The sequence below is a fragment of the Orbicella franksi genome, chromosome 8 (genome assembly GCF_964199315.1).
Source record: "Orbicella franksi chromosome 8, jaOrbFran1.1, whole genome shotgun sequence".
In the NCBI taxonomy this organism is placed as follows: domain Eukaryota; kingdom Metazoa; phylum Cnidaria; class Anthozoa; order Scleractinia; family Merulinidae; genus Orbicella; species Orbicella franksi.
Genome location: NC_138152.1, coordinates 31,108,036 through 31,130,162, shown reverse-complemented (window position 1 = coordinate 31,130,162; position 22,127 = coordinate 31,108,036). Strand labels below are relative to the sequence as shown.

General features: G+C 38.0%; 5 protein-coding genes across 7 annotated transcripts; 3 read left to right on the top strand and 2 right to left on the bottom strand.

Annotated features, from left to right (window-relative positions):
• Positions 1–809: 809 nt before the first annotated feature.
• Positions 810–7,494, top strand: LOC145494905 (uncharacterized). 2 transcript variants are annotated; one of them, XM_081474465.1, is made up of 5 exons: positions 810–916; positions 4,568–4,678; positions 5,046–5,080; positions 6,135–6,192; positions 6,656–7,494. In XM_081474465.1, the coding sequence occupies exons 1-5, from the start codon at positions 832–834 to the stop codon at positions 7,015–7,017; spliced, it is 651 nt and encodes a 216-aa protein (XP_081330591.1). In that variant the 5' UTR covers positions 810–831; the 3' UTR covers positions 7,018–7,494. The 2 variants fall into 2 exon arrangements, with proteins under 2 accessions (XP_081330591.1, XP_081330592.1); XM_081474466.1 differs by lacking the exon at positions 810–916 and adding an exon at positions 2,897–3,599 and having other exon boundaries at positions 6,656–7,493.
• A 143-nt stretch (positions 7,495–7,637) lies between these two features.
• Positions 7,638–9,402, top strand: LOC145494913 (uncharacterized). 2 transcript variants are annotated; one of them, XM_081474476.1, is made up of 5 exons: positions 7,638–8,524; positions 8,624–8,725; positions 8,880–8,914; positions 9,008–9,065; positions 9,167–9,402. In XM_081474476.1, exons 1-5 carry the CDS (start codon positions 8,440–8,442, stop codon positions 9,400–9,402), a joined length of 516 nt encoding a protein of 171 aa, XP_081330602.1. In that variant the 5' UTR covers positions 7,638–8,439. The 2 variants fall into 2 exon arrangements, with proteins under 2 accessions (XP_081330602.1, XP_081330601.1); XM_081474475.1 differs by lacking the exon at positions 7,638–8,524 and having other exon boundaries at positions 8,642–8,914.
• Positions 9,403–9,435: 33 nt separating this feature from the next.
• LOC145494906 (stromal cell-derived factor 2-like) lies at positions 9,436–13,381 on the bottom strand. Its single transcript, XM_081474467.1, has 6 exons — positions 13,224–13,381; positions 13,029–13,135; positions 11,739–11,821; positions 11,102–11,323; positions 10,273–10,375; positions 9,436–9,646 (listed from the first exon to the last, which is right to left on the bottom strand). Exons 1-6 carry the CDS (start codon positions 13,351–13,353, stop codon positions 9,617–9,619), a joined length of 675 nt encoding a protein of 224 aa, XP_081330593.1. The 5' UTR covers positions 13,354–13,381; the 3' UTR covers positions 9,436–9,616.
• An 897-nt stretch (positions 13,382–14,278) lies between these two features.
• Positions 14,279–17,079, bottom strand: LOC145494908 (coiled-coil domain-containing protein 43-like). The gene is made up of 6 exons (XM_081474468.1): positions 16,867–17,079; positions 16,600–16,690; positions 16,210–16,366; positions 15,731–15,780; positions 15,427–15,626; positions 14,279–14,614 (listed from the first exon to the last, which is right to left on the bottom strand). Exons 1-5 carry the CDS (start codon positions 17,047–17,049, stop codon positions 15,436–15,438), a joined length of 672 nt encoding a protein of 223 aa, XP_081330594.1. The 5' UTR covers positions 17,050–17,079; the 3' UTR covers positions 14,279–14,614; positions 15,427–15,435.
• A 1,546-nt stretch (positions 17,080–18,625) lies between these two features.
• On the top strand, positions 18,626–21,107 carry LOC145494902 (protein IMPACT-B-like). Its single transcript, XM_081474461.1, has 2 exons — positions 18,626–19,299; positions 19,720–21,107. Exons 1-2 carry the CDS (start codon positions 18,906–18,908, stop codon positions 20,295–20,297), a joined length of 972 nt encoding a protein of 323 aa, XP_081330587.1. The 5' UTR covers positions 18,626–18,905; the 3' UTR covers positions 20,298–21,107.
• Positions 21,108–22,127: the final 1,020 nt, after the last annotated feature.

Genomic DNA, 22,127 nt, shown 5'->3' with positions numbered 1-22,127 from the left:
GAAAATAACAGAACAGGAGACTCCTGGCAAATAGAAACAAGCCAGGCACACGCGACTTACACGATTTCAGTTTCCCTAGTGAAAATGATTTTCAGTTCGTTTACAACTCGCGTGACTTTACGTCATTTCTACTCGCGCGACTTTACTTAATTTGCGACTTTTCTCGTGTCTCACGGATGATAAATATCGATTATTTTAAACTTAAACCCTGAGATATAAATCAAGACTACTCACAAGTCACCATCTTGTTTTGAGTATGCAGGGCCGCGATTACGATAGACAGTCCTTTGAAGTTCGCCGGTTTTCATAACCAGTCTCTTTGCTAAGGGGAGGGTTGGGAAATTTCCAAAAAAAAACCACAACAAATCGTGCCAGGGGAGCAATGGAGAAAAAAAAAAACAAAACAAAAAACAAAACAAAAAAAGCACTTTCTGCTCTCCAGGTCATATACTTCACTTTTGGAAAACAATCTTGCATAAGCTATTGCCCACCAGAAAAAAAATCATTTACAACCCATAGGTGAGGAAAAAAATATAATGCCCCAGAAAATTTCCCTACCCACAACCCTCCCTCCTCCTTGCCTCAGAAAAAGAAATGGCTCGTCCCTAACTATGTTTTAAATGTAAAATAATTGTTTGAGTCAAAGACAATGTATTTTAAAGGCCATAGCTATACACTTCAATATCTGGCAGTTTAATCAGACCTGCACAAGCAAAACTTCATTAAGTATCACACCAGGCCATGTGATGTACGCGTTGTCTTTCACGATCTCCGCGTGATTATTGTGGACTTGGTTTACATTTGATGAAAATCGTCAGAGAAATCAGTTTAATGACGATGCTTCTGTCTGTATTGCTCGCGTTTTGCTTTGGTGGCTTTGCTACGTCAAGCCAATATAATGAAGTCCAATTTCCAGGTAAGCAAGCAAACCTAATCCACTGTAAATCGGGAACTTATGTTCATTTAATTATAACCGTATAGTGCACTCGAGAAAAGTCGACGCCGTTTGGTGTGTAGATGACGCGCAAGCCGAACATTTTGCTCAGAGATAAGTTCTTTCATTGACAGCATTCTTATCGCGGGAGAATTCTGATAAAAGTTCATTGGAAACATTATCACTGTTTTTTTCAGAATGAGTCTAACGAGTCCGCGACAACTTTCATTCTTGGAAAGTGGCGGGTTGAGAAAGGGGTGCTTGTCTCAACGCTTAGACTGTAAAGTCCGATCTTTTGCAGCCGTTACGTGGGTCGTCTCGAGACACCGTTGCATATCGACCCAAATAAAGGCTGCAAAGAAGATTACTAGAGTGCTAAAATATAAACTGACTCCATTCGAGCCGCACCCACAAAACGCTAACCTGGCACCCTTAATGTCTTTCAGTCATAATTCGACGAACATCCACGTCCATTTTAGAAGACATTTCTAATCCGGTGTCATAAGTTGAAACATTAATAAACAATACTTTCCCTCGTTTGTTTCACGTCAGGATTTGGTCTGGGAGGGGGAGAAGGAAGTTTGCGAGGGGAGGGGGAGGTGTAAGGGGGTTTTATTTCTGTAACTAGAAATACCTTATGCTGTTGGATTTCAAATAGCCTGAAAATAACATGCATGAGTATATTTTGTTCAACAATCGTGGATATCAAGTCGCAATCTTTTCGAGTGTTGTTAAATCTTTCTTTAAATCTTTCACCTTTCCCCAAGCCACCCCACTCTTGACGCAAAAGAGATTCTCAAAACGAAACAATGGCAAATATAGACATTTTATCAAAATTTCAAGTCATGTGTTCAGTGATCATGATTGATATGAGACAATGCACGTGACAGATAGAGAAAAGTCACAAGTTTCGATGGATGCGAATGAATGAATGCGTAGGAGATGTAGACCTGAGCTAACACAATGAGAAAAAGTAAATAGCAGAAAATTAAAGTAGCTCGCTGAAAGAAACTTAAACTAAACTTGTTCACTTCAAGTAAGTCTTTGAGCAGATAATTGATATCAGTTCTTTTTGGTTCGACCTAATGTCATCAGATGAAATGAGATTCCCAGGTTCTAAAGAGACGGTACATATTGGGGTCTAACGATTAGAATTATACGATTGACTTCATTTGATAGTTTGAACAACGTTACATTTGAGATAGGTCACCGGAAGGAGAGGTTTGGCGGTCGTCCAGGAATGTATCAAGATATCCTGTCACGCATTCAATATTGATATCGAGCTTAGCGGTCATTAAGTACCTTTGTATGAGCTTTTAAATGAAAATAAACAAATGGATAAAAAAAACAAACGAACAAACTTGTTTGATGAAACTGACGTTACTGCAACACGTATTGTCATCGGACATTTTTGCATTTTTTTCTTACGCCGATCTGTTTTGACCAAACCCTGGACAGATACAGGCGAGGCCATTGGGGTGCATCCGATAGCTTAGGCTGCGTTCTCCTAAAATTTCACATTCGGCCGGCTTTTATACCATGCAGTAAGAACATTCGAAGAATTTTTCAAGAAGCCCGGGGAATCAACAACGATCGCATATCGATCGAGTCCAAGAAATCGTGAACAAAATGAGTTACCATGACTCTTCATTCATCTATAGTAGGTCAACGAGAGCAAGCGCGCGAAGAGCTTGCGCGGAGCCAAGCATGCGTGCATGCCGCGCGAGCAACCCGAATCAGCCATCAAACAACCGCGTCTCATGACATTGGTCGGGTGTGCCTCACCTCCTCTCCCTGCTCCTTATTTTTTGCACTCGCTCGCAGTTTCGTTCCCCTTGCGTGCTTTTTTTGGAAACGCCTGCGCAGGCTAGCCCATATTGTAAATAAATCGTCAAAAAAGGAAATCTTTGTGTCATTTTCATGTCATTTTAAATGATCCATTTTTATGTCATTTTATATGATACGGCATAAGGTGCGTCTGTCCCAACAGTATCTTAATTAAAGCCCCCTTTAATTTTAAATAACTAAATGACAGATTTTCCTACCTTTGATATACCTCAATTTTCAATATCGCTACTCTTTAATATACCTTTATTATGAAAAGCTAAATAGGTACTCCTTTGGGGCACAGCCACCCTGTATAGGTAAATATAGGGAGTACCCCCCCGACCTTGCGCGTGACTGGAGCGTCGCGGCATGTAGACAAACAGCTACAAATGGCGTAAACATAATTCGAGAAGGGCTTAAGTTTTCGTCCTAATTCTAATGATATAAAATAGCTTCTTCTGATCAGAACTAGAGTGAACAAACCATACCCTCTTGAAGGCAAAACTTGGCTAAAATATACAACCTATTACGGACCAAAACAGCTCAAAAAACCATACTCTGACCGCCGCACAAACCTGAAAAGCCCACACTAGGGAGTATCCCCCCGGTTCTATCAAACCTGCAGTGGCAAAAATAACAGTTATTCGCCTCAAAGAATATGATCCCTTAGGCCATGTGATATACAATACGTATCATATTGTCTTTCGCCACTTTTGATAATCTCGGCGTAGTGAACATCATCAAGAAAATTTTTCGACGATGCTTCTCTCTGTATTCCTCGCTTTTTGTCTCAGTGGCTTTGTAGCGTCAAGTCAAATTAATGAAATCCAAACTGCAGGTAAGCGAGCAAACGTAATCCACCATAAATCAGGAAATTTGCCCCTCATTTACTAATGAACGTATTCAACGAGAGAGAAGTAAACGGCATTTGGAGTTAAGATGACCTTCAAGCGGAAAACATTTTGAACAGAGATTTGCAACAACGTTCGTAACATGGCGGAACCGTGATAAGTTTTCTGTGGATTGCAATCTTTTTACAGTTGTCTTCAGAATGCCTCATGCATACTCTCGGAGCTCGGGGACCAAGGGCCCGTTTCTCGAAGGTCACCAAAAGTTTTCCGACCCATAAAGCCGTAGCAAAATCTCAAACCTTATGATTACAGGGCTGTTTTATTCACATATTCTTAATATGAACAGAGGTTCTCTTCATAGAAGACGTTTCAGGCGTATACGCCTCTCTGTTTTTGGATACAAATAGGGCCCGAAAAGTTTCCGGGTCTTTCGGGAAACGGGTCCCTAGGCGGACATTATATTCCTGCAAGACAGGGCTGCTTTTCGTAGTGCTTATAGTATAGTCTCTAATCTTTCGCAGCCATTACCTGGGTCGTCATGAGAATTCGAAGCGTTGCATATCAAATAACGGGTGCAGAGGAGAGCATGAGTATATTTTGGTTAGCGATCGTGAACGTCATCAAGTCGCAATCTCTTCGAGTGTTTGTCTAAGTGAGATCATTCTCCTTTCCCCGACCCACCCCACTCTTGATCATGACGCAACAAAGATTCTGAAATCACAGGTCGTAGTTCAGTGATCACGAGAGACAACTCACGTGACAGACAAATAAGAAACGTCATAAGGATCCGGAGAGGGAGTGGGGAGGGCAAGTAAGTCTATCGCACAGCGTGCAGCGCTGGGTTACGTTTTAAAATCATCGGAGAAATTATTGCAAAAACACTCCATTCAAAATAATTACTTCCTTTATTGTCGTCGTCGTTGTTTGATCTTTCGTAATGTTTTTTACTACATAGTATCCTTAGAACCAGGTTTGGCTGGAAATAACCTCTGTGGCTGCAGCAAAGAACCTGTTCCCCAATGTGGCTGCTGTGATGAATTTGAATTTGACGGAAAAGACCACAAAGGTAAGCAATTTGAAAACGAATGTTGCTGTATCTTCTCCAGGCCAACTCTGACACAATGCGCAGTCGGAGGACTGGGTCACTTCACTCTCGCCTTCTGAAATTTTCTTGCTGTTGCTGGTTTATGTCAAAAACGGAAAGAACATTAAAAAATTGCCTAATTTTCTCATAATTCAACAAAGGAGAAGATAGCGGAACGTCTGCCAAGGCAAGAAAGGAGTTAAACACTTTTTTTCAAGCTTAATACCTAGTTTTTGCTGTTTTTTTTTTTTTTTTTCAAATTACAAATTTGTTTTCGTGATAAACTTCAGTAATGACTGCTAAGGAATTGTTGCAGTGCACTGACATGATTTTCTTGTTGTCCCTTTAGTCTGTATGAACATGACGTATGTAAAAGAAGAAAAAGTAAGTTTCTCAATCAAGTAAATCTTTCGCTTAACTCTTTTCAGCTCAAAACGACGTACAAGTCAATGTTTAGCTAAAAGATGGTAATTTAGAAAATTGACCACACGTGGACAACAGCCAATAGACAGACTACAAGGATAATTATATCTCTAAATAAAAGGTTAAAAAAGCCCGGCCAACCACACGCAGCATTTCAAGGCAACATGTTGCAACTTTATGAAGACATGATTGATCATCGCAGTTATATACACCATCAGGAGCTCATTAACCGGAGCCTCCGTCTTCTATATTACCCCTGCGAGTCAACCCTTTCCGGATCCCGTTTTTTTCTGTTTTTAGAAACAGCTCTTGTAGGAGCTTTCACATGACCCCTCTTTAATAGCCAAAGATACCCGGCTGAGCTGAGACCATTCTCAGTGTTACAACAAAGACTAGGAGCCCCCTTTGGCCTTTATTTTGCTTTTTTCATTTGTAGGAACAAGATATTTCGTGGGACATAAGAGACCCTTGTGCTAATTAACTGCAGTTCTAAAAATGAATGATATGGGAAAGGGCTGACTATAGCTTATAGGACGTATGGACACTCCGGGTGATAGGCTCCCAACAAAACTTATGCAGCTGTGAAATTAAAGCCTGAAAAAGAAATAAAAATCAGGCTTGGACGGGTGCAGTGCTCTACCAACTGAGCTATCAAGCCATCAAGCCATAGCAACTTTTCGCTCAAGTTGCCCACGTTTGTTTACACTGCTGCATCAGCCAGCATATATTGGAACATATAACAAAGTTAAGGGATCGCCAAATGTGCGCAAATCCCTACATGTTGTGCGCAACACAATTTTTTTAATATATTGTTTTTTATGTTACGTGCTCTTTGGCGGCCCTCAAAATTTTTTGGGCCTAATATCAATCGCCTCTATCTCGTGCGCGCACTTGCAGGAAGTTGTGCGCTGCTTACCCGGGTTTGTAGCCTGCGGACGCAGACGTATTTCCGCACTCGAAGGCTATCGGGTTTGCAGTGGTGATCTTGGCTGATGTTTTGCCGTTGTCGTTGTAGGGATTACGATTTACCGTGGTTTTTGATGGAAAGGTGGTGTTTAACCAAACGCTCTCAGGTAAGACTGGAACTCGTCTGAGTTCCGAGGGTTGAATTTTCGCGGGAAGGGCAACGGGGAAAGATTGTGAAAACTGTAAAAAAAAAAAAAAAAAAAAAAAAAAAGAAAAAAAAAAAAAGCGCGAGACCAAGCGGCGATATCGACCACACGGGGAAACGTTTCAGAGAATTTCAATTTGGAATAGCTTATTATTGAATTTCTCTATTTGGTATGAGACAAATCGACTGTTATGGAATCTGATCTTCAAAACAGAATGATATAAGAAAAACGCCGCGGTCAAGGGACTTATCAACCTCGTGCTTAAGCTCTCTCTCCTGTGCTTCCCTGAAGAGACAGCCTGGGAACCAGTGGCGTCATTGTTGGCCATTGTGACAAATTGTCCTCTAGATGTTGTTCGCGTTTCGCGCGGGGTAAAATGAATATTGAACTTGATGATATTATAACTGTCTTCTATCCTTTCCAGCCAAACACCCGCCTCCTTTTTGCCAGGGTACTTGCCCGCTGGCGTGTATTTGTGAAAATTACTACAATTTGTCTTACGGCGATGACAACAAGTGGGGTGGGTGCCTGGAGATCTATGGCGACCTCGTGATACAGGTCCTTGATGTCAAGTTTGGCTGCTTTTATTTGCCGGTGCCCCATACTGAACAGGAGACAATTGTGAAGCCGATCGAGGACAAGCTTAATCAATCAGTGCTTTTCAACGATATGCAGCAGTGGCTCCGTAACACGCTTGCCAAGAAAATGCGTGATCGCCGGCTCAAGAAAAAGAACCCACTAAATTTCCTTTACAAAAACCGCGTGGAAGAAGACAACGAAAAATAGTCAAAGTTTCTGTTTGTATCACTGGCTAAAACGTGGCTAAAAATATACGGTTTAGTGTTGAATGTGATTATATATGACAAGCTTGTCAGTAAAAGTTAAATTAAAGTAGCTCGCTGATAGTGAAAACCAGACTTGTCGAAGTAAATCTTAAAGAACATCATATAGTTGAAATTCTTTTTCATTAGTGTTATCAACTGCTTTATATGGAGGAATGTGATTCCGAGGGTTCCATGTAGTAAAAAAAACGGTACATTTTGGAGTCTAATAATCAGAATTTTATGATTAAAGATCATTTTGGTAATTTGAGACAAAGTCATGTGATGAGTTTTTGAAATCACTTTTGTATTTGAAAGTACACAGTGCAGGCAATGTCGGAGTGGTACGCATCAGGATTTGAACTCAATGTAATCTCGCCATAGACGCTTGCTAAAGGTTATAAAATAAAATCATTAAGGTTGCTATGTGGCAGTTTCTCCTTACGTCGCAAAATCGTGTAGCTTGTTCTTCTCAATCAATACATTCATTTCATTTCATTTCATTTGTGAACCATTCAAATATGCGCCAGGTTTATATCTGACTGACGCCATCTTTCCTGGTGTCTCCTCTGCTAAAGAGTACGGGGCGAACATACAAGTAGATTCTTTCTCCTCCCCAGAGGCTCCCTAGGGGAGGGGGAAGTAAATTAGGAGTGAGTAGGTGCGCGGGGAACGGATGAAAAGAGAGAAAGGTCGCGCGCTTGCGTTATTCACTCTCTCCAAGCCCACACGGTCAAGACAACACGAAAGAGGCCTCTTAGGAGGAGAGAGAGGTAGATTAAAAAGAAAGCATTGTAACGTTGTGAACTCTCTCTAGTTTATCACGTTTTAAAACCAGGAAAACTTGCCATTTGGTTTCGTCATTTAGTTTGAAATGTTGGGGGCCAGTTTATTTCAAAAAGGGACATAACTTTCTGTATAGCCTATTGATTTTGTTTGAGTGATCTATGCAAACTTCCTGTTTCTTCTGCAGCGGCTAACAAAACACAGTGAGTACCAATAATAAAACCAAACGGAAACTCACCCATAATACTCCTTTCCGCCTGTGTACTATACTGAAGAGTTGTGGCGAGACCAAACAGCTTTTCATGGCCACTAACGCTTCTCCGCGCTTTTCGCATTGCAAGACTTTTGGATAGGAAGCTATGGCAAAATATTCGCTAATTATACTTGCCGGAAAAGGACTGACCCGGAGAGAGCTTATGAGCCCATTGCCGTCCTCCTACCCCTCCCCCTCAAATTATTGTACAGAGATGCTCCCCCCCCCCCCTTGGGGTAGATCAGCTGAAGTGATGTCCGGAAATAGGAGCAGACTCTGACCTTAGATCTCTGTCTCTTTCTCGGATCTTCGCAATATTCATGCACTTTTCTCCTGATAATCGTCAACATGTATTTACACAAGGCAAGCCTTTTCCTGTGCGGAGTTACCATGCTTCTTGCTTACTCGGCAAGCTTCAAGTTGAACTCAATCGGTCAGTATTTTTTTTTTATTTGTTCGTCATCTCGTGATTTGCCTTCTGCGTCTAGTCTATGCACTCATTTTCTGTACAAATAACGCATTTGTCTTTCAGATTCGATGAGCTCGACTGCTCCGTACAGCGATGGATGTCAAAGCAGCAATTCGACAATCTCTTGTTGTCAAACTATTTCCGTGTACAGATTTAGTCAAACAGGTAACCAAAATATCCACTAATACCAAACCAGCTCCTCGCACGCGCGCGCGCCAAGTCGTCGTAGCACGCATTAGCGTGCATACGCGCGTGATTAACACGCGAGGTTTGACCGAATCCTCGAAGATATTTTTAACCTTGAGTTACTTTCTTGCAGTTTGTGTGAATGTGTCAAGCATGGATAAACAGAATGTAAGAACCCTGATCAATCTCTTGCTATTAAATAAAACAATGTGAAAACTCTCCCTCTCACAGACCCAACTTTGTATTCCTTCGTTTCTGCAGGTTCTACCATTTACACTTTCTGTCAAGGGAGCTCTCTACATTAGAGACACATACTCAGGTATGGAACAGACACTATAATTATGACAGCTGTATTGTTTTCTGTTTGGTTTTTTAACCAGGATTTCAAAACATGAATTGATTGGTCCTCTCACTCCACAGACAGCAAGCCACAGCCATATTGTTTTGAATACGATGACCAAGCAGCAGTGCACCTGTGTGCGATATTCTACAACACAACATTCACTGAGACTCAAGTGAGCGCCTGCTTAAAGCTGAGCATTCAAGTTCAAGCTCAGATCATTATACCCTTGAAATGTTTTACTCTTTCAAGGCCTACTGCTATCACTGTGAGAGGAGAGGACCTGGAAAACATTGTCACCGAGATTATGGTGTAAAAGCAATGACGGAACTGCAAATGTTTACTATCACCGGTTTAGTAGTTCTTTATTGTTGAAGTTTCTTTTCTAACAATGTTCCATGACAAAAATAACGAGTCCAAGCTACAAATTGATACTAAGTTATATAAAATTGCTATCTTGTTTGAGCTCACTCCCATTGCTAAGTGTACATCTAGGTGGCAGTTTGCAACAGAATCAATCAATGTTACAATCAGTTGTCAGGTTTCACATAAATTCCCTCCTGAAACAGAAAGAAGTATGCATTAGACAAGAAAAACAAGAAACATACAGAGTTTAGGAGTAGTCAAATAATTTTCTAATAATGCTGTTAGAGGTGTACGGGAAAGGAAAATCCTTGTCTTTGATTAGATACATTAGCACACACCCATTCTTGTTTGTACACACTATTACATCTACTTGCGATTGGTCAAATAGTAAGGTTTTGGTCGCCAAGCTTTAAAGAACCTGCTCATATCAACTCAAGCCCACAAAACAGGATCTTGGTACCTCTTAGGGATTCTTTACAAATTTTCCAACTAGCACCCCGGTCCTTTCTATTTGGGAGTCCCCCATCTCCGGGTTCATGGGTCCACTGCAAATACCTTGCATTAGTTACAAGTAATCAGCGAAAAGTGTGTGAATCTGCTTGTTGCTAATAAACTCAGGATCTTTATTAGTACTCATTAATGAGTCGTTTGTGGATTTTCCTATTTCCTATTTCCTATTGCCTTTAAAAATAAATTACTTTGGCTGTAAAGAAAAGGAACATTTTTAACTGGTCTGTGAAAAGTATGCATGCAAAAAGTTTAACTTTGTGTCGTGAATGGTAACAAGGCGCCATGAACTGCCAATCAGGACAGGACTTACCGTTGCTTTCCATTCATTGGCTGCTTCAGGATAACTATAACCACTGACTTCTCTCTGACCGTTAATGGGTCGGCCAAACTGATCTCCAGTTATATGAAGATAACTGCAACAAAAACAAATTCTGGTTAAATTCTTTTTATTAAGTATCATGTAAAATATCAGACCCATTTCCCATTACAAAAAGAGTGCCAGTTTTTCATTTTTATGATCAAACTCCTGCAAACTTGGGCATTTATCAGTATTTTAAGTCTTCCAGAACAAAACAGCTTTGTTTGATAATAGTGTCATCACCAACAAACTAGTGACTACTGGATTCTGGAGCAAAATAAGTGAATCTGAGAAAGATAAATGTTTTGGAGGAAAACAAACTCATGTCAGATATACTGCCTTTTTTTTCAACAGTAATTACTCTGTCAACCATTCAAAGCCATCTGATTCCAGAACTGATTTCCCTTTAAAGAAGCTACATCACAGTTTGCGCCTGTCATGGTTTAGCCTAAAAATGTTTCAAGTTTGTTGTTTGTAATCTGTGTTAAATAAATTACCCATCTCTGTTCTCTTAAGGTTCATTATCATCTCTTTGGTTTTTCGATCTAAGTAAACTACTATTTGCAGGTTTCCTAAAATTTAAAGGTAATTTTGCATTGGGACAAAATAACTCAAAATTCCATGATGTGGCTTTTACCATCCATTTACAGTTCCTAATCAGTGAATGCTTACATCCACCATTGCTGACCAGTAAAAAATACTGTGAACTAAAGACTTGGGATGAACACCCCAATATCAACAGCACACTGTAATCAACTTGCCAGTATGTTTAGTTACGTACACTTTAGTTGCTGAATGTTTGAATCTGACTTTATCCTGTCGTTCCCAAAACTTTGTTGAACAAAGAACAGACCAGTGATCTCCCTCATCGCCTTGTCCATTCTCACCAAATGCACTCACTTCCTGGTTATGAGAGATTGGTGACTGAAAGTGATGACTGTGAAGATTGCGTTTGGTTGCCAAGTGTTGTAATCTTAATGTGCTGCCACACTTAACTGGACTCCTGCCAAAGGAAACATGCCTAATTATTTACTTATAGAAGCAATGACTAGAGGGTGTATTGCTAAAATACAAATTTAAACAATAATTCCTAGCTAAATCCTAACCTTCTAGGAGATACCTCCAATATATAGATATTTTTATTATTATTTACAGTGTGGCAAATAAAAGATGATGATGATGATAACCTCTTTCTGCTTTGACCAGCATAACTAATGAATTTACAGTAAGCAGCTTAGTGACTATTTATTCAGCTTAAAAGTACAAGACATCTACTTCTACATGCATGTCAGATTTATCGACAAAGTTTTGCTATTGCACTTCTTCATGAATAATGAACTTGCTGAGAAAGATCTACACTACAGTTCTCGTGTATCTGCCTTCTGTACACAGTCCTTTGATAAGAGTTATAATCTTACCCTCGTTTACATGGAGCATCTGTTTTCCCTCTGACCACCCAGTAACTGTTGCCATCATCTGCACTCTCTACTCCTGTAACAGACTAAATTGTCCACAGTAATTGTAAATCAGTGAGCATTCTTAGCAGCATTTGATGTTGTGACAAAAAACTATTAGTAATATGTACTTACTCATGTCCCTGATATTCTAAAATGAAGACAAATTATGTGGAATTTCCAGACAATAATATTATTTGGAGGCTCTAAGATCTCGGAGAAAATTTATTTTTTAGTGGAAGACCTATTATTTCCATTATGATTTTCTTTCTTTAAAATAAACCAATCACATCTTTACACCTGTTGTGTGAATAATTCATAAGATATCAGATGTTCAAACAGTTGAGAGAACTTGTTTTAAACTCTTTCATTCTTTCTGCTGATAACAGAAACATCTTGCTATAATTTATTTCAACAATGAGCATAAGTGTAAAAATATTCTTATTTTTCGTCTATACAGTGGTTTTAACCACTGATGATATAATGCATAAGAAGAACTTCAGTCTCTTTATAAACCGAACTGACAGCAATTTCCACAATCAGAAATCCCATCCCTTTCAAAATATTTTATTTCCGTGTTGGTGAGTGAAAATCTCGCCCCAGTTCACCAACCGGAAACATCACAAGCGAATTAAAATCTTCCACGTACAGTTCACAAGAGTTGAACAACTTTATCTAAATTTTTACTTAGTAACAAATAGAATCTATCAGCGATATTTCTTTCGTCACTAGAACAGCCATAAAAATCTGAAAAAAGCAATAAAAGAAAGAGAAAAAAAGCAATCTCAATTCGAAGATTCGCAGTTTGATTAAGCTTAATAGCTGTAATGTGTTCCAGCTTTTCAGCTGTGTATTTAAGTTTCGTCATATCTTAAAAATGTAAGGTTATTGAGATTTCTACAGTGAAATCAACAGCTAAACCTTACATGTTCCGGATTTCAATGACTACCGTGAACCCTGGAATTTGTACAACTCAATTTGAACTTCGCACGTTCGAAACTTCGTCCATTTCACCTTGACGAGAACAGGAACTACAGTCACGCCAAAAATATAAATTACGCTTAATACGATTGCCACTAATGCCATATCCAAATGTTTGTAGCGAAATTATTAGGAACAATCGCCTCGCGTAGTTCTACCTTTCGGTCCGAAAATTGTGCTTGAAAAATAAGGCACAAGTAAACTCGGGCAACATGCTGCGACTATGTGAGAGCTTATCATATTCACTCAAGCTTCAAGAATATAACATCACACCTGTTGTCCGCTCCCTGAACCATATTTAACCTCATGAGAATGAAGACGCACATTGTGTTTTGGATTATGCAGCTTTAAGACGCTTCCACATGTAACATATTTAAAATCTGAAACACAAACAGAACAGAATTCTTCATAAGCGTACGTAGGTTCAGTACCAGTTCTGTTTTAAAAATATTTTGCTTTCTTACTCACCTCTGGAATCTCCTAATGTACTACTGGACAGCATAGATAATAAACTTATCAATAAATAGGCGTATTTAACAAATATACTCGTTCTAACTGTTTTTATAAAGGGAAAAATGCAAGCTAAAGTCGCGGCCATATTGAATCAACGAAAAAGAACGCTACACGGTCGCGCCGGGCTTTTTCTCAGCTGCGCCTCGTTTTCATGTAAATACCAGTCAAGCCAGTTTGAGTCACGGTGGCTGTGACCGTCACGCAACAATTTGACGTTTTGCACAATTTGGGCTAAATTTTGCCCCACCTTGATAATGTGCTGCGTTTTTCCCGCTTAGATAATACTTATTAATTATTTTCAAACTAATTCTGGCAAATGTGTGTAAAATTAAGTCCAGAAGCTGGATCAGGTCCCTGGGGATCAGGTTCACACAACTGAAACTCCAATTAATCTTGCAGTAATTTTATTAAAATATCATCAAGAGTTAAACTTTTTCTGTCGAGGGAGCAAAATATGGTTTAATAAAATGTAATGGCTTTTTTGTTGAATCAATGCAAACTAGCAACAGTTTTAGAGTCATTTGTCTTAAAAACCAACCTGCAAAAGTTAGGACTGTTTGAACAACTTTGTCATAGCAACAGATTTTAATTCTCTTTGTCTGATTTTAGTACTGAAAAAAGCTTTACAGACGTACAATTCATCAGCGTATTCAGGACAACTGATAACTGAGAATCAGAAGAATTTTAGGCTAATCTTTTCAAGACTGATCGTTATCTGTATTACTGTGGCCTCGTTTCAAGTTTAAGGACAATCAGCATTAACATATCTTTTATTAAAAGACATTTTCTACAACTTTTATAACATCTCATTTACGAACTTTGTGCCCATCCTTTCATTCTAGTTCATTCTCTAATGGCATTAATTTAATGCTATAATGTAAAAAAGGTTCCAGTAATTTTACTAGACTCTCCTCTGGCCTTCCACACATTCAAAATAAAATCTGTGACATATATTATACCAAAGTCTTAACTGAGCAACATAACTGAACCACAGGATAATAACAGCCCTCTTCATATTTATGTTTTCTTTATTTTCCATCATGATATACTACAAAGTGAATGTGAAGAAATTTTGGGTTGTTTTGCCCAAAATTGTCCCACATCTGTGTTGAATTTGAGTATTTAAATAAGAAGAATTAAGCATGAAAAAGGCTATTGAAACAGGTGCAATAACTAAACAGGTTTGATCTACACTATAAATCGGCCTAGGATAAATTAAAAAAAACATCTTGTGCACAAAATATAATCTTGAGGAAAAAACTATCTTAGTTCATCTTTTCTCAGTCTTGACAACTTGTTATTTAACTTTCTTGCTTTTGAATAATTAACCATGTTATATTGTTGACCTACAAAATGAGAGACAATGTATTGTTAGAATGGTTTGCAAGAAAATTCCCAAGAAATCGTCAATAAAAAATAAATATACATAAAAAAATAACCAAATAAACAAATAAATAAATAAGTACAATACATCAGGGTTTTACATTACTGAGTAGAAGAGGTGTAAGAGTATTATTGTCTAACACTAGTTAGTGGATGTTTTGCTAGATGAACTTACATGAATTAAAATTACACTTTTTAAATTATCAATGAAGAGCACAGTAATCAGGTAAGGAAAATAGACTGAATACAAATAATATGAAATAAAATAATGCATCTTTCAAGTTGGAAACATTATCGCTGCTGAAACTTCAATGACGCTTTGAATGCAATTTAGTTCTTTGAGCAATAATTTTTCAATGGAATTTTTTTTTGACAACTAAATACTTGTATTGAAGTTGGGTGTAAATATAAGTAAAATGCAGCAAAACTATGATAGCCTTTGCTCATCTTGATCTGTTCATTAAATAAATAAGTTTACAAACAATAGCAGCCCAAGAAAGTTTCTTAAAAAATCTTAATCTTGTAATTCAGAAGCCATCCCACAGTACTATAAGCTAGAACTCAAATGATGAAATGCACAAGGCAAGAGTTTTCTGTCATTTGGAAAAAATCAAGAATAGCTTAACTTGGGAATAATTGACAAGTTGAGCTTTTCCCATTAATTATGAATAAGTTTCACGAAAACTGACAATTTCCTTTTTACCAGAATGATTTTTTTTGTTCACTGAATTACTTAGGGAGTACTTCAACTAATACCAGTAATAATTTAATTTACCCTCCAGTGTCATCTGGCTCGTCTTTCCCCTTTCTGCGTCCTTTTCTTTTCTTTTTCCTTCCTATCCTCTGCCTTTTGTTTTTGCTTTTCCTTTGCCTCTTTTATTTGCTGTTTTCTTTGATCATTTTCTTCCTTCATTTTATCTCTCTTCTCTTTTTCTTTGTCTGTTACTGATTGAGCATTCACATTCTTGAATAGTCCTGCAGGTGAATGGACAGTTTCTGAGAAAGTATAAAAATCATTCTTCAATACAAAAAAAAAAATAAAAAATAAAACTGTGGTATATTTGTATCTTCTAACAAACCTGGGTCCTTATCTGGAGCTCTGGTAGCTTGTTCCTCATCACTATCAGCAGTAGGCCAAAGTTAAAGATATCAAATTGCAAAACAACAGAGTTTTAATAGCATTGCTACACTAATCATCATTGTTGGGTCATAATTTTTGCTGATATTTTAGGAGTTTGTTCTATTTGTAAGACGAACTGTTTTGGGTGTACAGTTAACATTAACTTAACATATGGGAGTCTGAAAAACTTGAAAGAATTTTTATCTCACGTGGCTATTTTTAACAACTTCTTTGTTATTATACATGTACCCAGGCTTCATTTTTGTATGTCCTTTGTTTTTTTCTCCTCTAGATGTACTTTTGTATGCTATTTTTAATCATTTCCTAATTTTTTCTGCCAGAAGTATTTATATTAACATTTCTTAAAACTAGGAAAAGCAAATAGTTATCATGCTGATCAGTCAGAGGACTTATCACTTATAGAATGTTAAAGGATATCAGAGTTCCTCATCTGATTCATGTCCATATTGTGCCACTAGAAGTCTCTTGATTTCGCCATCTGATTTCTGTTGTGATGATTTTGTTGTACACACTGTAGATGCTTGTTTCTCCATTATTTCAGCCAGTTTGTGCTGCTTTTGTGCTGCTTTCTGTTCTACATAAGAATAGCAATTATTGATGTTGGGTTCCTAACCACAAAATCTTAAAAATTGATCATTAAATTCTTGTCAAAGACTCTGGTATGTGGTGGTTATAAAAAGTTCTGTGGTGCCCTTTTCAAAAACAATCTTTCATTAAAATGTAGCACTGTTTATCCAAACTGAATTAACTAACTAGTTAAGTATTAACATTTAAATTTCACGTGTTGAGAGGTTACACGATTTTTACCTTTCACTAGTTTTTTTTCTTGCAAAACATTTGCTCTTGATGTTTTCCATCTTTCAATAGCTTCATTGCACAGATCATCTAAAGGATATTCCTGCAGTGGAAAAAAAAATCTTGAAAAAAAGGTTGAAAATATTTAAGGGTGGGAGGCTTAGGGGAGATTCGTGAAGATAAACAAACTAGAAAATCCTGGAGTACATCTCTCCACCACTTCTGTAGGTCGATCAGACTGAATTCGACTTGCACGTGTTAATTTAATTTCCAGGTTACCGTCATCCCTTCCAGAATACCAATCAACGCATCTTTGCGATCCTCATCAGTATCCTCTGAGTCCAAAACCCCCGTGACATAGCTTCCAAACACATCCTCGTCCAACCCCAGCTGTCTCATGCGACAGCTTAGCCACTCTTCAAACGACTCTTCTTGTTGGGAACTCGACAGCCCATCCGCCATTTTGATTTCTTGATGATTTAGATACCGCTGTACATTTGATACCGGCTTTTCATAAGCGATCTTTTAGCCTGTCTGGGGAGGGGTAGAGCTTTATTCTAAGACTAAAAGACGCTGCGTGCTGGACATGCTGCTTATAATCTATTTGTGTCTTCTGATACAAGAAAGATTCTCGGATTATCTATCATTCTCTATGTGCTGAAACATGTTCTGCCAAGAATTCTTAAATTGAAAAGACTGTCTTTGCATTTGCTGACAAATAACTCGTATATTGATTTTCTTAGCAGGGCGGGAGGTGATTGGGGGAAGTGGACTTGTGTGAAAATCTTTTTATTCCAGACTGATAATAATCAGTTTATTAAAAGTTTGTCTCGCTTCTGGTAGATGTTACTGGCAACTTAGTCTCCTACACACACGTTCTTACAGCTTGTCACGCAATCTTTACTCCTCCCCTTCACTGGGGTGGCAGATTGTGCCAAGAGCCCAAAGAATATCTACATAGCAGTGTTATGATGTTACAATCTGCTATTAAACCAGTTTATACAAGATAACCTTTGTTATGCCTAGGATTCATCTATGCCTTAGTTTTATTGCAGATGATGTTTCTGTTCACCCTGTTTAACAACTGCAACCTAGTTTAGAATCTCTCTTTATCCAGTTTATTTGTCACAGATTAACTTGAAATTATTCAAGCGTGCTTCCATGGTAAAGGGGTAGGGGGGGGGGGGGGAGTGAAAATTTTCTGGACTAACATATTCCATCCTGAAGTTTACTTGATTCAAGGTAATGTTACTTTGAATAGTTTTTGTCACTACTTAAAGGTCATTCATCAATCAAATGACACTTTTTGTCCAAATAGCTGACATCAGAGTTTTAACACACAGTTTTAGCTATGAATAATAACGTCCCACTGATGGACGAGCTCTTTCTGGGCTCAGATAGATTCCATATCCATGTAGATCTATATCTTGCAATCTCTTGCTGTTCTTTGCTAGAGTTTCATTTAATAACAACTTCTCTCTCAGCTTACTCGCGGAAAATTTTCATTTCATGTTCAACTGAGATGAGAATCCAGATGTTATGTTTTTGCTGTCTCACATTGGCTCAGTTTGGACGACAAACCAAACGATTATGTTAAGACGACTATTTCACAGGCATTTCATCCCCTGGAATTTGCCAGAACCCAGACCCATGCAGACGCATCACAGCCGAGACCCAACAGAAAAATCCACAGCGGAATAAAGACCACGTAGTAAGACGCACCAATGATATTTTCAAGTCTGCAACACAGTATAATAATAAAAGTAAGCTTTGCGGCAACCATGAACAAAAACCAGACTTTTCTTGCTATGGTGAACCGGTTCGGATCAACGCCATCTTTGAGGTGTCGAAAGATACGAAGTAAAATGTAAAAAATCACAAAACAGTCAAATATCAGAAGTGGAATAAAGATGATGAACCAAAACCAATCTGTTTCTTTATCCAAACGAATTACTAAGAAGATCAGAAAGAGAAGAACTACGCTCCATACACCAAGCACTCTGTAAAATGGAGTGTTCGCCATGTTTCGGTTCTTCTTAATCTGATGGTACACTCTATGATTTTCTTCACAACGTATAAAGGGCGTTTTACCATACCGCTAGTTATAGGGATCGCGGGCAATAACTTTTGGCGGGATGGCGCCACGTACGTGAATACAGCGATCAGCTGATTATTGTTAATTTCGTTGCTGGGCCTTATAATGTTTAATATGCGCAATAGACGTTATCGTCATTGGGAATGTGATCATTTGTAAAGTGTAAATAATTAAGAGGAGACTTCCATTCTGTGATCACATGTCGCGTAATTAACAGATCACAATGGAGAATTTAGCACAACAGGTTGAAGAAATTGAAGCTTTATCAGCGATTTATGGTCAAGATTTTGTGGTGATCGATGAAGCTAACAGGATCTACGAGGTCCGCGTTTGCCATGAAAATGACTCCTGGTGGTCGGCTACTCTTCAAGTTCTATTACCCCCGGAATACCCGGCTAGAGTTCCCCCCGTTTTTGAAATTCACTCTGCTTGGATGAACGATGCAGAGATGTTCGAATCATCAGACTTGCTGCACACAATCTACCGAGAGAATCAAGGACAGATTGTGTTATACCAGTGGGTCGAGGCACTGAGAACATTCATTGATGCAAAATTCAACGATCGAGAACAGCCTAATGTCGAGCAAGTGAACAATGATGTTTCCATAACGTGTTATGGTTAGCAATTTATAAAATAAGTAAACTTACGAACGTTTTTTTTTTTTGCACTAATTTAATGTGATCGTTCAAGTCGATGAATATCAAAGATAAATAGTTAGATGATGCAATCTAATTAGCCAATTCATGCACGAACAAAGCAGATAGAAATAATTTCTGAAATTTTCCATATTATTACTAATTTTGGTCTTTGGTGTAAATCTAAATTATAGATCACGCATAAACGCATCAAGGTATAAATTTTCAAGCCAGAAGTGTGTCAGCTCTTGTTCGCCAATTAAAACCAATGAAACTTATTTGGGCTTCTTGAAATATGCATAAAGAATACTTCAATCGTGATTCATAGAATGGTTTTTCACTATTACGCTGTGACCAGCAGTAATGGCTTTTGCTTCTGCTTTCTCCTACTTCATTATTTAGATGATGAAGAAAAATCATCAGAAGAAGAGAAACATGATGAATGTGAAGAGCTGTCAGCAACTGTCAGCAGTGATGGTTTACAAGACTCAACCACGTCAAATGCTTTGAAGATATTTAGGAGTTCAGAGTCAGACTCGTATCCAGAGATTCTTCATGGAGAACCATTCACAGACAGAAAAAGTACTTTTCAAGCCCACCTTGCTCATGTAGTAACATCAGATCAAGTCAAACAAGTTCTGGAAGAACTAAAGAAAAACCGTAAAGTAAACAATGCTACTCACAATGTTATGGCATACAGAATTTTTTGCGAGAACCGCAACTCTTTTCTCCAGGACTGTGACGACGATGGTGAAGCAGCAGCTGGGTCAAGACTTCTTCATCTTTTACAAATACTTAACATAAAGAATATTATTATTATAGTAACGCGCTGGTATGGAGGAATCCTTCTGGGCCCTGACAGATTTAAACATTACAATAACTGTGCGAGGGGATTATTGAAAGTTGCTGGTCTTGTAGAAATTAGCCCTGATTTGAAAGATTCTAAAAGTAAAAGCAGATTTAAGATAAAAAAACATTAAATTCATTAGCTGCTTTGAAGATTATTAAATTTGGTGTGATATATGAGCAACAATAGATACCAGTTGAGTTAGGACAAGGAAACCAGTACAAGAAACCAATAATGTTGCATGGTGGCATCAGTACACCTTTGAGACTTTAAATTTGTTAGCATTTTAATTTTTCTGTACTGCAGGCAGTGCCAATGAATATATTAATAACACAATTTGACAAATTAAATATAGACTACGATTAGTCCCTCTTTCACCTAGTCCATTGTGCGTGAGGTGAAAGAAAACCACAAGACAAAATGGCAGCACAAACTCCTGGGAGTGAGAAGCACAAGCGTCTCACCCCCGGGATTTCACACGGTCATTGTTTTCCTTGCAGCTCATTTAGTCTAGCTTGATGGACTAAGCGAAAGAAGGACTACTTGTTGTCTAATTAAACAAGCAGGTATGAATTTTCTTATTTAGACTGTTTGCATTTTCAGTGTACTTCTCAGATGTACTGGCCATTTTTTCATCCCATTTTCTATGTCAGAAAAATTGTTACCCTTTGAAAAGTAATATTTCTGTCTGGACCTTCATCTGGTCAGTAACAACTTTTTTTACATCGTCATGACTAAGTTAGCTCAGAGGGCCAACAATTAGAATCTGCAATCAGATTGCTCCGTTGGCAAAGTAATATTTTTTTGAATAAGACCAGGCAATGCCCCATACAATATTGTAATTTATGGCTTACGTTTCTAAAAGAATTACTTTATGTTAAAACAGTTTTTCTTCATTTCTTCCAATTCATTTTCCCTCCTTTTTGTTTGTTTTTTTCCAAAAATGTCAAGTGTTGGTGTGCATTTACCTTGCCTTTTTTTACCATACTCATGTGCTCATTGGCTAATTTTTGTTGTCAACAAGTAGACAGACACATGAATTAAAAATTTATGCAATGCATCAATGATCAAGAGCAGACAATTTGACAATTTGTTATCGTAAAAAACAAATTGATGTCAGTTTTTCATGCGTCTGCCCTGTTATTGACAATGAATTTCGTCATAGCATTGTCAAAGTAGTCTGTGATGCACTCAGCCATTACCTCATGGATCTGCAGACTACTTTGACAATGTTATGATGAATTCATGATCAATAACAGGACAGACGTGTGAAAAACAGATGTCAATATGACTGTGGGGTTTTTCTTGATATTTTCAGCTTAGTAATAATTCATTTATTGACCAAGCTTGAAATGGACTATACTGAGAAAATATCAGTATTTGTCACTTCTGTATGGACCTTGCTGTGCTCAGTTCATACTGTCCATACTGTCACCCTATTCCTCAGTATGGCAGATGGAAGAATATACCATAAAAAAACAACATAATTTGTAACACTTGAGAAAATGTTGTGACTTTTGAAATAAAAGAAATCTGGAAAGTTATAAAACTGTTCTCTCCCAGATCACTTGGCTGGAAAAAAACTTTCATACTGTCCTTGCGCATTTCCCAGTTAAGTCACGGTGTAAGTGTTATTTTTTTAAGAAAAATCAACCAAATGCTTTCATGGTCTGCACTCGTATAGACCACAGAAATCGCCCCATAAAATGTCCAGAACTTCCTATGTTTGCTTGCAGTGCTAATTTCAATGGTTTACAAGAGTAAATTTGCCAATAAAGAAATGTACTCTTATAGTGCCTTATCAAGTTGTTCTAAAAATTTATTATTTAGAACAACTTGATAAGGCACAATAAAATATTATTGATACAGAAACTGTCATAACTTTAACAAGCCGAGCGTAAATTGCAACCGAGTATCTCTTTATTTGACTATTAAACCAGAAAAGTGTTAGTCAAAAGATAGA

Excerpts from the sequence above, each read along its gene's own strand:
- LOC145494905 (XM_081474465.1), top strand. The coding sequence starts at position 832 with ATGACGATGCTTCTGTCTGTATTGCTCGCGTTTTGCTTTGGTGGCTTT. Across the intron at positions 5,081-6,134 it reads CGTATGTAAAAGAAGAAAAA|GGATTACGATTTACCGTGGT; the intron begins GTAAGTTTCTCA and ends TTGTCGTTGTAG. Across the intron at positions 6,193-6,655 it reads GTTTAACCAAACGCTCTCAG|CCAAACACCCGCCTCCTTTT; the intron begins GTAAGACTGGAA and ends TATCCTTTCCAG.
- LOC145494913 (XM_081474475.1), top strand. The coding sequence starts at position 8,654 with ATGGATGTCAAAGCAGCAATTCGACAATCTCTTGTTGTCAAACTATTT. Across the intron at positions 8,915-9,007 it reads CAAGCATGGATAAACAGAAT|GTTCTACCATTTACACTTTC; the intron begins GTAAGAACCCTG and ends TCGTTTCTGCAG. Across the intron at positions 9,066-9,166 it reads CATTAGAGACACATACTCAG|ACAGCAAGCCACAGCCATAT; the intron begins GTATGGAACAGA and ends CTCACTCCACAG.
- LOC145494908 (XM_081474468.1), bottom strand. The coding sequence starts at position 17,049 with ATGGCGGATGGGCTGTCGAGTTCCCAACAAGAAGAGTCGTTTGAAGAG. Across the intron at positions 16,691-16,866 it reads GTATTCTGGAAGGGATGACG|GAATATCCTTTAGATGATCT; the intron begins GTAACCTGGAAA and ends TTTCCACTGCAG. Across the intron at positions 16,367-16,599 it reads AGAAAAAAAACTAGTGAAAG|AACAGAAAGCAGCACAAAAG; the intron begins GTAAAAATCGTG and ends ATTCTTATGTAG.
- LOC145494906 (XM_081474467.1), bottom strand. The coding sequence starts at position 13,353 with ATGGCCGCGACTTTAGCTTGCATTTTTCCCTTTATAAAAACAGTTAGA. Across the intron at positions 13,136-13,223 it reads TACATTAGGAGATTCCAGAG|ATTTTAAATATGTTACATGT; the intron begins GTGAGTAAGAAA and ends TTTGTGTTTCAG. Across the intron at positions 9,647-10,272 it reads CCAATGAATGGAAAGCAACG|GAGGGAATTTATGTGAAACC; the intron begins GTAAGTCCTGTC and ends TTTCTGTTTCAG.
- LOC145494902 (XM_081474461.1), top strand. The coding sequence starts at position 18,906 with ATGGAGAATTTAGCACAACAGGTTGAAGAAATTGAAGCTTTATCAGCG. Across the intron at positions 19,300-19,719 it reads TGTTTCCATAACGTGTTATG|ATGATGAAGAAAAATCATCA; the intron begins GTTAGCAATTTA and ends TTCATTATTTAG.